The sequence below is a fragment of the Choloepus didactylus genome, chromosome 18, assembly GCF_015220235.1.
Source record: "Choloepus didactylus isolate mChoDid1 chromosome 18, mChoDid1.pri, whole genome shotgun sequence".
NCBI classification, from domain to species: domain Eukaryota; kingdom Metazoa; phylum Chordata; class Mammalia; order Pilosa; family Megalonychidae; genus Choloepus; species Choloepus didactylus.
This window is the reverse complement of record NC_051324.1, coordinates 10,235,421-10,249,726: the sequence shown is the minus strand read 5'-3', so window position 1 is coordinate 10,249,726 and position 14,306 is coordinate 10,235,421. Positions and strand designations below refer to the sequence as shown.

Below are 14,306 nucleotides of genomic sequence, written 5' to 3'. Positions count from 1 at the left end.
CCTGATTGAGCGCCGTGGGCCGGGCCGGGCGCTTCGCGGCCCCGGAGGAGGCCGCCCCTTTTGAGGAGACTGAGACCCAGAGGTGACCCAGCCTGTCCGAAGTAACACGCTAGGCAGTGGTGGGGCCGAGTTTGAACCCAAGTGTGTGACACCATAAAGGCGGGCCCCAGGGCCTGCAGGAATCCTAAATCTGGAAGGGGTTCTGTGGAGGAAGCATGGAAAGCCCCCAGCAGTGTCTGACACAGTCAGCTCTCCATAAATGGAGGGCGTCATGGTAGTGATTGTGTTGTGAGAATCACCTGGGCCCCTTAGAGCTGTCAAATCGGAATCTCCAGGAAAGGAGCCTGAAAATATGTATTTTCAGAAGCAGCCTTGGTTGTTTCTTGGGAGCGGGCAAGTTTGGTAAACGCTCTCTAGTTTTCCTTGTCAATGCTGGGATTCTCATACTGCAGCTCAGAGAAGCTCATCCCTCCAGAGGTCACCCAGCACCCTCCACCCATTGCTGAAATGCCTGGGGACAGGGATGCTGCGGTGTCACATCAGATAGGAGTGTCAAGACCTGGGAGGTAAAAGTTCAGCGTGGGGTCTGCAGTCACCAGATAACCTGGGTTGCAAGAATAACAGGCTACTGACAGCCAGCTCCAGGCCACACTCAGCTGGGTCTCCATGCGGAGATAGACTCAGCAGCATTAAGCCATATGGCTGCTCGCACAGTGCTAGGCATAAAGAGGAAGAGACGCTTCAAACAAGCAGGCCTTCGGGCCTAGGAGCGAGCAACCATGGGAACAGCAGAGCATCCAGTTCAATCCAAAAGGTAGATCTAATAGGAGCATGTCCCAGGCAAGGAAAGGGGAGGCTGGGAACCCCAGACTGTGTGGGTTCACCGTGCCTGGGGACACAGTGGTCGCCAACTCCTGAGGCCCTGATTCCCCTCCCCCCTCGTGGCCACTTTGGGAATCACACTTTGTGCTGCTAGAGGTCAGGCCCTGAGGCGGAGCCCAGTCTCTTCTTCCCAACGTATCTTTTCAATCTTCCTGTTACACCTGCAGATCCAATTCCCTTCCCACTGATTAAGAAAAGATCTTAGACACCACCTGGTTACTCATCACACATTTATTGTACATTTTCACAATCTGGATGCGTCACAGAATTGGGGGCATGGGGTGGGGCGTCAGAGGACACTGGGATAATATGGGGGGGGGGGTCTAGACACAGCACCCCCACCCCCAGCATCTCTCCCTACCCTTTTTCACACTACAGCTTGGATCTCCCTGCTCCCCCTCCACACAGAAAACCTCGAGTGTGGGGAGAAGATAGAGTTTGGGGGAGGTCCCTTCTGGTGGCAGGTTAAGGGACTGCACCCTCAAACCCTTAAAATTGTGCCATTTAAAAAGACATTTGACTCTCTACCACTTCACCTAACAAGGGGACAGCTCGCCCTCTGGGCTCTACTCCCTGCCCTGGGAGAGGCGAGAGGATACCCATCTTCCAGCAAGTCCCCCCACACATTGGCAGTAACTAGAACTCCCTCCCTGAATTCAGGGTGGGGGGCAGTCAGGAACCGGACAGTGACAGGGACAACACTCCTCGAACTGGAGGAGAGGTGGTCAGTACTATGCCCCCACCCCGCAAGGGTGGGGCCAGAGGAGGTTTCAGGCAGGAATTCGTGGGGTTCTCTACCCTGCCCCACCCCTCCCCAAGGCAGTGACGGACCCCCGCACTGGTGGCCATCCCTCCCAAAAGACATCAGATTGTGGCCAATCCCCAACTCTCCTGCTGGGAGGAGGTGGATCAAGCAGATGGGAGGGAGGGAGACCCCAAGGGAATGTTGTTGAACTCCCTACATGAGAACTGGGCAGAAGGAATGTGGGGAGAGACCTCAAGTAGCAGAATTATTGGTCCATCATAACACATTGAACTCCAAGACACACACCAGCTGGGGGGAAGGGGAAGGAGGGGACAAGAGGTTTGGAAAATGGGGGAAGGGGAGGCAAACTGGACTAGAGGGACAAGGAGGGGACTTATCCTGGGGGCCAGAACAGCCTGGCTCCCCAAAAGCCCAGGCTCCCCACCACCTGCAAGTAATGCCATGCAAATGAAAAGGGTGATAAGAGGACCAATGGGAACTCAGTAAATTAAAAAAAAAAAAAAAAAAAAAGTTGAAATAGTGAAGAGAAGAATGATGGAACAAAAAAGAATGAAACCAAAGGGATGTCAGTATATAATGTATGCTAATTAATATGCTGGAAGCTCCCAGAAGACCTTGGTATTCTTAGGACCAAGTGGGACCAGTCTCAGAGCCTCCCGATGGATGCCAAGAAGATTCATCTAGGGAGGCCCGGACAGTTGCTTTTCCTTTTTTTGTCGGGGGGTAGGTTGAGGTGGGGGTGTGGGGAAGGCTAGGATGGGAGGAAAGATTGGCTAAATCCAAGGGAAGGAGAGGAAGAGGGACTATTGCATAGCAGATGCAAAGGAAGGGACTTGGGGCTGGTTAGGAAGAGAGGAAAAGGCAAGGAGGAAGAGAGAGAGGTGATGGTGGGAACCTCGGGGAGGGGTGTTAAGGACAACCAGAAAAATCTTCTAGTAATAAAACTACAAACAGACCAAATATATATATTATATATGTATAAATAACAGCTGGCTATTTACAGGGGGGCACACACGCGGACACACACACACGGATCCAGGGGAAGGGGGCTGGAAGAGATGGCTGAGAGGTGGAGGAGCGGCAGGGGTGGGGAGGAGAGGCCCCTCTCTGGGCAGGGCAGGCTCCTCAGGGGTTTAAGTGCTGAAGTAAACTGTGGAGAGAGGGAAAGAGAAGGAGAAAGAGGGAGAAGGGAGAGAGGGAGAGAGAAAGTAGTGTGTCAGGCCTGGCTTTGCTGCTGTCATCCCCACTCCCCAGCTGGCTGACATCCCCTCCCCTCTTTGGGCCTCAAGGTTCTCTACCTGGAAAGTGAGGGGACCAGACAGGAGGGTTTCAAGGTCCCTTCAACTCCAGGGTAGGCCCTGGGACCACAGACCTGTGATCCTCTGAGGCCACAAGCTCTCAAACAGTGGGTGGTAGGCTTCCTGGAAACTGCCTGAACCTCCTGGGCCTTTGCTGCTTCCCAACTCCCCATTTCCAGGGTTCCCAGCTTGGGCTCTTAAGCCTAAATAGTCCTCCAGGCAACAATGGGGTTCACTAGCTTTCCTGTTTCCAAAATCTTAACAGAAATTGCCCAAAACCAGGCAAAGTGCAGGCTAGACAATATTGAGGTCTTGGGCTCTAAATCAATCAGAACTGCCATTGGCAGCTATGTGTGTTTATTGCTGACTAGTAAAAACTAGGTTAATGACCTTCAAAACAAAATCCACAGGGGAAACTGCTCCAGGGAAAGTGCCCTGGCCACCCCTTCCCCACTCACCGATGATGATGATGAGGATGATGGCGCAAATCACTCCCAAGATGATCATCATCTGGGGGAAAGGGAGAGTGAGCAAGCCAGACCATGATAATCTTCATTCACCCACCAGTCCCCCTATCTGCCCGCACCCCATCCTTACCTTGAGGTTTTTCCACCAATATTTACGCTTGAGCTTGGCTGCACTTGTTTCAAACTGGGAGGCCCCTGCCTGGAGTGCATCCGCACGGTCATCCAGCTCCGACAGCTTCTGGTCCCGCTCCAGGACCTTGTCCACGTTCACCCTCATGATGTCTACCACCTGGGGGAGGGGCCCACAAGGCAGGGGGTGTACCAAGGCCCGTCTCAATGAGGGCACTCCTCGAACACGTGCCCACAGTGCCACACACACATGGAACATGCACCCTGATGGTGCCAGACTAACATGCCAACGGAACACAGAGAAACTGCCTAGCATACCTGGGGACATGCAAGGAGCACACATCAGGGGAAGGGGTCTCAGATGTCATAGCAGCACAGCTGCCCCAGGCTGATTGCCACACCAAGGCCCTTCCAAGTGCATGCTGGCAGGGATGGGGCACGGTAGATCTTTGTCCCCAAACCCAAAGACCTGAACTACCTATTATCATTCCCACCCCAAGACGCACACCTCCCCCCAACTTGGACGTCCCCCCAGCTCACCTCATCCACCTGGGCCTGCGTCTGCTGCAGTCTTCTGTTACTGGTGAGGTTTGGGGGGGGCGCTGGGGGACCTCCCTCCCCAGCTGGGGCGGCAGGGGGGGCAGTGGCAGCAGTAGCAGACCTGAGGGACAGAGAAGGATTAAGACCCAGGGTCGGGGGCCTGGAGCCCCGCGGCCAGGGGTCCGCCCATCCGCCTGTCCATCCATCCGTCCCTCTCTTCTTAAGCGGAAGGCCACCCGATGAGAGCCCTGGACTCGGTCCGGCCCCGCCGCTGGTGAGCCGCGTGACCTTGAGCGAGACCCCCTTGCTCCTCCGGGCCTCAGTTTCCCCGCTGGTCAAAAGAAAGCGACCTCACGGACACGGTCCAGGATCGACCCGAAATGAATGGCAACCTGGGTGACAGGGGCAAGGCGGGGCGGCCGGCCGCACCGGCCCCCTCCCTCCCGCGGCCTTCGCCCGCGCGGACAAACCCGGGGCTGCGGGGCCCTCCGGCCGCCCGCGCACAGTCACGGGCGCTGGCCCGGCTCGGGGGCGCGGGCCGAGCCCCAGGCACTCCCCGCGGCGCGTTCCCAGGACCGGGGGGCTGGCGGGGGGCGGCCCGGCGCGGGCGGCCGACTCACATGGCAGCGGGCGGAGGACTTGGCAGCAGCGCTGATGGCGGCGGCGGCGGCAGCGGCGGCGGCGGCGGCTCGCGCTAGCTCCGACTGGTGCTGGCTGCCCGGGACGGGAAGATGGCGGCCGCGCGTCACTCACATCCGGGCACTGCGGACGGGGGCGGGGCGCGGCAGGCGACACGTCGGGGGCCGGGCCGCGGGGGCGGGGCCGGCGGGGCGGGGGTCGTGCCCGGCGGGGCCGTGGGCTGTGCGCTCCTCTGTCCCAGCGCCCCCCACAGCACCCGCGACACCAGGAGCGGGACCGCGCGGCTTCCCCCGACCCCCGCTAAGCCGCCCTGTCCGACCACAGCCCACCCCAGACCCGCGGTCCCCTGCCCCTTACCTCACACCGCGGCCTGGCCCCGCGCCTCAGCCCCAAACCACATCCTCCCTCTTCGGTGACACCTACACACCGGTCCCCGCCCCGTGCAGCCCGAGGTCTCACCCTGCGCCCTGCTCTCCTCAGCACTTGGGTGGGGGGGACGGGTGGAGGGAGAGCAGATGGGCCAGTGCGGGTCCCCGGGCAATGCAGATAGCTAGTATCCTGCTGAGGATTGCGGTGGCGGGAGCTGCTCCCCGCGCCATCCCCCAGCAGATGGATGTCCCAGGGGAGATCTGGGGTCCCTGGTGCAGGCTCTTGCCCCCTACCAAGCTCCAGGAGGGTCTCCTGGTGGTGAGAGCTGCGCCTCCCCCAACCGGGAGTTCAGGGCAGGGATAATTGGCAGGCAAAGCTGGGGCAGGCCATGGGGGAAGCTTCACGGTGGCTGCAGGCTGGCCAAAGCCTAGCTCTGCCCCCGGGTTGGGCCAGCTAGCCCTGTCGGGCAGGAGGAGAGTACACCCTTTCATATCAGGCATATAAACTAGGCCAAAAGGACATGGTATGTTTTTTTTTTTTTCTTTAGGGGACAGGAGGAACATAGGCCAGGGGCCAACTGAGGATGCCACTTGCAGTACCCAGGTTACACGGTGCTACTTTATATAAAGATTAGCCGTTTCAGCAGTGACCTTGGACATTTCCTCTCTCTGGACCCAAAATATATATATAGGCGCTAAATATATATTTGTTAATGGCTTAATGTGGATAGCAGGATAGGAGGAGACTAGCCACGGTCCCTATCCATCCCGGAATGGTCTCTGTATAAACAGACCTAGCAGCTGCACACACGCCCACACCACCCATCCCAGCAGGCCTGGCGCAGCACGCATTGCAGGTTCTGGAGGGTGGAGAAGATGGGGCCAGGTGAGCTGCCTATCCAGTGGGGTGGGTCGAGGGAAGTCCCAAGGTGAAAGAGGAGGCTTAGTGGCCCTGGAGTAGGAGTGCTCACTGCATCCCAGGAGGTGTGGGGAGGGAGGGGTCGGTAAGGCTAGTGACCTTGGTCTCTGAGACAAACAGTAGCCAGCTCCTTCCATCCCCCACTCAGGCTTCCTAGGGTGTTAGGGTGTGAGAACCTCCCCCACTGCAGCACCCCACCCCCTCCCTGCAGAAGTCTCTCAGGGTATGGGGTGGGGGCGGGGGACTGGCTCTGTCACCAGAGGTGTCATTTCGCAGCAGTCTGGGGGAGATGAGTGAGCAGCGAGCCTGTGTGCTGGGTGTGGGGACTCAGCGGTTCTGAGATAAGATGCTCCCAGCTCCTGCCCCTTCTGCAGAACAGCCATCTCCCTCCCCGAATGTCTGGAGTGGCTCGGCCCAGGTGAAAAGGGAGGAAAGAATAGCTTCCACGGGGGTCTCAGATTTTGAAGTGACCAGATCACGCTGTAGAGTGCTGATCTCTTGCTTTTTGATGCAGAGACCATTCTCCCTTCTAGCCAGAGAACAAGATGCCAAATTCCAGGCTTTTAAGTTCAAAAGCTTCAGTGTCTGTCTATAAGATGGGGAAGGTTGAGAGGAAGTGCAAACAGTTGGAGTTCTCCTCACCCCACACCCTGCACTAGCTGGGCAGAAGCTAGTAGAAGATCAAGCAAGACGTTAGACTCTGGTTTGGGAGCAGTCCCTCAGCCCCCCAGGCCAAGTCCAAGGAAGAGGGAAGGAACAGAGTCACAGATAAATTGGGGGTGGCAAGACCACAGGGTGGGGCGTGGAAAGCTGGCCCCCTGCTGGAGTTCACTCCACCTCAGGAGCGTGGGGGCAACAGCGCAGAGTAGAAATAGGGGCATCCTTGGAAGTGGGGACCCAGAGAATTGATCTCAGCTAGCAGTCCCTCCACCCCACCCCACCTATGCTTCAGTGCTAAGGAGCTCCCCAAATTTAGATCAATGGTAGAGGAGGGAGAAGGACAGGGGGTGGGATGATTGAGTTCACCAGAAAATGAGTAAGAGACTGTTTTCTGCGAGCAGATAGAATTGAGACCCCAAATGGAGAGAAGTGGAACTAGAGAAAAATAAAATATATTTGCATAGCTCAGATCGTACCTCAGAATCACCTGGAATGATTCTGCTGTAGGCAACCTGGAGACCACTCTTTAACAAAGATGTTCTTTTGTTTTTGTTTTTCCCTTCTTCTGAAGACAAAAACTGACTTAGAAACTAGGATGGAAAGGGGCTGGGTCAGCCCCATGCTGACTCATGGGCTTGCCCCTTCCGCATGAGTCAAATCTAGTGGAACCAGTAATTAATTTGAGGGACCTATGTGTTATTGATGCAGCTGGTAAAGAAAAGGCCTTCTAATTAGGAGCAGGAGAAGCATAACCTTGGGGAGGCTGCCAGAGTGGCAACTGGGGTGCTGACCCCACCACCATCACTCTCGGCTACTCAGCCCAGTGACCCATGGCTGTGCCCTGCAGTCCACACAGTTCGGGGCTGCCCGCCAAGCCCTGGGCTTCCCAAAGGACCTACTGCGTGCCGGACACGTTACCGGGACAGCCACATGCATGAAATGAGTGGCCTTTTAAAATTTTTATGGTAACATATACAACACAACATTTCCCATTTTCACCACTTTCAAGTGTACAATTCAATGGTATTATAATTACATTCACAATGTTGCACTACCATCACCACTATCCATTACTGAAATGACTCAATTTGTTGTTTGTTTTACTTACACACAACATACCATTTCTTAGTTTAACCCCTTCCAAATATACAATTTGGTAGTATTAATTATATTCACAATATTGTGCTACCACCACTACCATATCACCAAAACTTTTGATCACCCCAAAAAGAAACTCTGTGCACATTTAGCATTAACTTCCCACTTCTACCCCTGCCCCTCTAATTTCGGATTTGATGAATTTGCAAAGTCTAATTATTAAATATAAGTGAGGTCATACAATATCCCTTTGTGTCTGGCTTTTTTAGCTCAATATGATGTCTTCAAGGTTCATCCATGTTGTAGCACTCTATCCCTTTTTATGGTTGAATAATATCCCATTTATGGATATGCCACATTTGTTTATCTATTCATTGGTCCTTGGACACTTGGGTTGTTTCCACCTTTTGGCTATTATGAACAATGCTGCTATAAACATTGGTGTACAAATATATACTTAGAAGTAAGATTACTGGGTCATATGGTAATTCTATGTTTAACTTTTTGAGTAACCGCCAAACTGTTTTCCACAGTGGCTGCACCATTGTAAATTCCCACCAACAAAGTACAAGGGTTCCTATTTCTCCAAATCCTCTCCAACACTTGTGTTCTGGTTTGCTAATGCTGCCTTATGAAAAATACCAGAAATGGATTGACTTTTATAAAGGGGGTTTATTTGGTTACAAAGTTACATTCTTAAGGCCATAAAATGTCCAAGATAAGACATCCGCAAAGGGTACCTTCACTGGAGAAAGGCCATTGGCATCCAGAAAACCTCTGTTAGCTGGGAAGGCACGTATGTGACTGGCATCTGCTTGCTCCCAGATTGTGTGTTCAAAATGGTGTTCTCCAAAATGTCAGTGTCAGCTTCCAACAGCCATCTTCAAAATGTGTCTCTCAGCTGCAGCTAGCTGTGAGCTCCTTCTGTCTAAGCTTTTACAGAGCTCCAGTGAACTAATCAAGGCCCACGCTGAATGGGCAGGGCCACAACTCCATGGAAATTATCTAATCAGAGTTAATCACCTACAGTTGGGTGGGTCACATCTCCATGGACACAACCTAATCCAAAGGTTCCAACTTAATCAACACTAATATGTGTGCCCCTACAAGAATGCATTAAAGAATATGACTTTTTCAGGGGTACATAATATATACAAACCAGCACAACTTGTTATTTTACTTTTTTTTTTTAATAATAGCCATTCTGGTGGCTGTGAAGTCATATCTCAATGTGGCTTTGATTAGCATTTCCCTAATAGTTAATGATGCTGAACGTCTTTTCATGTGTTATTGCCCATTTGTAGATCTTCTTTGGAGAAAATGTCTATGTTTGTTTTGGTTTGCTAAAGCTGTCGGAATGCAATATACCAGCAATGGGTTGGCTTTTACAGTGGGGATTTATTAACTTACAATTTACAGTTCTTAGGTCATGAAAATGTCCAACTCAAGCATCAATAGGCTGATACTTGGACTCCGAAGACAGGCTGCCAGCATCTGGGACACCTCTATCACATGGGAATGCACATAGCTGTTATCTGTTGGTCCTTCCTCCCGAGTTTTATTGCTTTCACCTTCTGGCTTCAGTGGCTTCCTCTCTGTTTTCTTTGGGTTCTCTCTTAGCTTCTCTGGGGCTTTTCTCTAAACTTCTCTGGGTGTTTCTATTTCATCTCTATGTGTTTTAGCCTCTCATAAGGGACTCCAGTAAGAGGATTAAGACCCACCTTGAATGAAGTGGGTCACATCTCAATTGAAATAACCTATTCAAAAGGTCCCATCCACAAGAGGTCTACACACATAGGAATGGATTAAAAGAACATGGTCCTTTCTGGGTTACATACAACTTCCAAACTACCACAGAGTCTTTGCCCGTTTAAAAATTGGGTTCTTTGTCTTTTTGTTGTTAGTTGTAGGAGTTCTTTATATATTCTGGAAATTAAACTCTTATCAAATATATGGTTCAAAATGCTTTTAGTTACACAAATTATGTGACTGCATTCTCCTTAAATAGAAAGCTGAAGTTCCCTTGGCTACCCCCCATCTATTTGTTTATTTTTTGTTGTACTTTCTGGTAAGTTTCATATACCCTCTAACTCTTCTATTGAAAAAAAAAGTTTTTTGTTACCATATATATTTCCTTTATTTTTCATTTCTAAAATGCAGTTTCTTCTCTTATCTCTCTTCCAGGATAGTTATATTTTTTAAATTCAATATTACATTTCAAAGTTAGGTAATACATTTGTACTGTGAGAAACAAGCACTATACCTAAAAAGAAATAAACGCTCACCAGATTGTGGAGAAGAAAAGAATTTATTCACAGTCTTGCAAGAAAAGGCACACAACCAAAATCTGGTGTTTGGCACCCAGAACAGTAGAACACAGTACTATTTATGCCCTAAGCCTAACACGTAAGTCCCTCCCCTGTTTCTCCAATGGCTGGATACTCCAGAGGTTACAGCCTATCGGACAGGCCTAACTAACCCACGCAAATTTGAAACTTTCAGTCAGAGCACAACTGAAACATTCAAAGTAACTGTTCTGTGAGAATTTGAAACATTTGAAACAAGTCTCCACCCCTGACTATAACTGTTATGCCCATATAAGGCACTGACACCACTTCTATGCCTAAGTGGCCTCTTCCCTTTTGTTCTTTAATTGCAGAGCCAGTCTGAGCTAGCTTGTTAACAACTTATGAAGCTATTTTAGGAACCTCTACCCCCGCATGGCCACGTTGCAAGGATAGTGGGTGGATAAACAGGAGGACCGGCCACCGATTACAGCTTGGCTTCCTAACCCTCTGCCATTCCCCTGAGCTGCCCCACCCTTGTGAAAGCTGAACTTATTCTCACAGTACTGAAAAATTCAAAAGGTACAAAAGAATGTCCAGCAAACCCTTTTTCTAAGCTACCCCACTCGCACCCAGCCCTTCTCAGTCTTGTGAATCCTCTGGAGAGTTAGTGCAGAGACTGGCATATACATAGATACTTCTTTTTCCTTTTTTAAAATGCAACTGCTAACAGATTATACACATTGCTTTACACCTTTTTACTTAGCAATTATAATTTTTTCTCTATGTTCCTTCCTATTTCTGTCTTCTTCCAGTTTTTTTTTTTTTTTTGGTTTTTTTTTTACTATATGGGAGATTCCTCTCTCTTTCATTTTGCAGGCTTTCCTCGGATGTCTGCTGATCCTTGTCTATCTGTTCCTATTTATGGGAGAGCCACCAAGAGGCTGACTGGACGCTGTGTGTGGAGGGGAGGAGGCAGGGGAGGGGCTTTGTTGACTATTGGGCTTTGCTGTAGGATGGTGATGCCTTATCCTGGGGTACCCCCCAAATGTCAGTATGTGGCAGATTTTCTCAGGGGCCACTGGGTTTTGTGAGAGAAGAATATCCTCCATTCTCCATACCCTGCCCTCACTGAAGTGGTGGGAGCAGGGCATGGAGCTGGGTGGGGGCTCCTGTTTCCAGCCCCAGCCCTCTCCTTGTCCTCTGCCAGACCTGGTGTCCCCAGGTCAAAGTCTCCCTCAAAAATGAGCAGGTAGGGGATGGTGTATGTGGCAGGGATGGTTCCCTGTCTGGGTGGGAAGCGAGGGAGCCCCAGGGGTCCCAACATTTTGAAAAGACTCTCAGACACCACCTGGGTTTCCCTGGACCTGACCTGGGGCCTGGGGACCTCCAAGGATCAACATCATGTTCTGACTCCCTCTGCCCTGAGCAGTCTGTCACCACCCTTGGGCCACTGTCTGGCATACCAAACCTTGTTGAAATATTTTGTCTGCTGCTCTCCTCTCCCCCAGTCTTAGTTCTTATAGATGTGTGAGGGAGAGAAGACAAATGCTGGAGGCCAATCCTCCATATTTAACAAGAAGTTTTACCATGCTTTATTTCCTCAAGAGATGAGCTCTCAGGTTCTGTGCTGGTTTGGATGTATTATGTCCCCCAAAATGCCATGTTCTTTGATGCAGTCTTGTGGGGGCAGACGTATTAGTGTTGATTAGGTTGGAATCCTTTGATTGTTTCCATGGAGACGTGACACAGTCAACTGTGGGTGATCCATTTGATTAAATTATTTCCATGGAGATATGGACCCTGCCCATTTATGGTGGGTCTCAATTTAATCATCGGAGTCCTATAAGAGAGCTCACAAACAGAAGGACCCCAAGAGCAGCTGAGAGTGACATTTTGGAGACAGCCGCTGAAAGCAAACTTTTGCTGACACTTTGGAGATACTAGCCCAGTGTTTGCTCCAGAGAAGCTAAAAAGAGGACAAAACGCCCCAAGAGCAACATTTTGAAGAAAGCACAGGAGCTGAGAGAGGAGTGGAACACAACACAGGATCAGCAGATGCTAGCCACGTGCCTTCCCAGCTAACAGAGGTTTTCCAGATACCATTGGCCTTCTTTCAGTGAAGGTTTATTCATGTGTTGATGCCTTAATTTGGACATTTTCATGGCTGTAAATTTGTAACCAAATAAACCTCCTTTATATAAGCCAATTCATTTCTGGTATTTTGCATAATGGCAGCATTAGCAAACTGGAACAGGTTGTTTCCAATTTTTTGCTCTTAGGTGCAGTGCTTTTCTGCATGGTCGATCGGCCCTCACAACAATCCTACCAGGAAGATATTGTCTTGGTTTTACCTTTGGGGAAACAGGCTTAGAGAAATGCCTGGATGGGGTCTTTTTATTGGTTAATCAAATTTTTTCTTCTCATGAAGGATAGTGTCTATTTTTTAAAATAAAAATTTACATTAAAGCATACTGTACAACCATAGGATGGTTTCTTTTTAATCTGTGTAGCATATGTCACAGCACAAGTACTACGTCGGGTGACAGGAACAAATGAATAATGAACGATGGTGAACTAGCGACAGTCTTAGTGAGGAGTGTTTTAAAAAACAGCCCAGGGATTGAGAACATCTTCTCGACCAAAAGGGGTATGCGAAATGAAACAAAATAAAGCTTCAGTGGCTGAGAGATTTCAAATGGAGTCGAGAAGTCACTTTGGTGGACATTCTTATGCACTATATATACAACACTTTTTAGGTTTTGAGGTGTTGGAGTAGCTAGAGGTAAATACCTGAAACTACTAAACTCCAACCCAGTAGTCTGGACTCTGGAAGACTATTGTATAGCAACGTAGCTCACAAAGGGTGACAGTGTGACTGTGAAAAACTTGTGGATCACATTCCCTTTATCCAGTGTATGGATGGATGAGTAGCAAAATGGGGTCAAAAACTAAAAGAAAAATAGGGTGGGATGGGGGAATGATTTGGGTGTTCCTTTTTACTTTTATTTTTTATTCTTATTCTGATTCTTTCTGGTGAAAGGAAAATGCTCAAGGATAGATTGGGGTGATGAGTGCACGGCCCTGTGATGGTGCTGTGGACAGTTGATTGTGCACCATTGATGATTATGTAGTGTGTGAATGTGTCTCAATAAAACTGAATTTTAAAAAAAGTTACAGTTTGTATGTGTTAAGACTCAATTGATGCTGTACAGCAACATTCACAGCAACATTATTCACAATAGCCCAAAGGTGGAAACAACTCAAGTGTCCAACAGATGAAGGAAATGAGGTCTATCCATACAATGGAATTCAGCGGTAAAAAGGGAGGAAGTTCTGATACATGCAACAACATGGGTGAACCTTGAAAACATGTCGAGTGAAATGAGCCAGACACAAAAGGACAAATATTGTACAATTCCACTTACATGAATATCCAGAATAGACAAATGTGTAGAGACAGAAAGTAAGATCAGCAGTTACCACAGGCTGGGGAGAGGGGAGTTATTGTCTATTGGGCACAAAGTTTCTATTTGGGATGAGGAAAAAGGTTTGGTACTGGGTTGTGATTATGATAGCACAATATTATGAATGTAATTGATATCACTGAATTGTACACATGACAGTGGTTAAAGTGGGAAATTCTGTGTTGCATATGTTTCCATATCTATATGGAAATATAGATATGGAAATTCTGTGCTGCATGTTTCCATATATATATATATATATATATATATACTAAAAAAAAATCGTTTCGAGATTGCAAAATTGATTCAAGATTACAAAAATCAGTTCAAGGTTGCAAAAGTTCAAAAAGGCATATGGAGAAAGCTCCCCTCTCAGCCCTTTCTCCCCACAAGCAACCAGAGCTCCTGGTTTCCCTGCCTGCTTCCTGGGATGTTCTAAGCACACACACTCACATCTATAGGCTCCCCTTTTTTCACAAATGGAAGCAGACAATACACACTGTTCTGCTCCTTGCTGCTATGACTTAATATTTCTTGGAGATTGTTCCCTAACAGCACATAAAGCTTGCTTTTTTCCTGCCTACGTAGCCTTCTGCTGTCTGGATGTATCAGATTTTAACCAAGCCCTCTTGACAGACATTTAGGCTGTTTCCAATCTTTTGCCAATACATGAAATGTTGCAAAGAATAACCTATACCTTCCCATTCTATATATATGCAAATATATACAACAAATTCCTAGAAGTGGAAATCCTGGGTTCAAAGGGCATAGGTGTTTGTGATTTTGAT

The 14,306-nt window shown here is 49.3% G+C and overlaps 1 protein-coding gene across 1 annotated transcript; it reads right to left on the bottom strand.

The window, feature by feature from the left end:
* Positions 1-1,095: 1,095 nt before the first annotated feature.
* VAMP2 (vesicle associated membrane protein 2) lies at positions 1,096-4,852 on the bottom strand. Its single transcript, XM_037808464.1, has 5 exons — positions 4,703-4,852; positions 4,083-4,203; positions 3,544-3,702; positions 3,405-3,456; positions 1,096-2,798 (listed from the first exon to the last, which is right to left on the bottom strand). Coding segments are annotated over exons 1-5 (351 nt in total). The 5' UTR covers positions 4,705-4,852; the 3' UTR covers positions 1,096-2,781.
* Between the last annotated feature and the right edge of the window lie 9,454 nt (positions 4,853-14,306).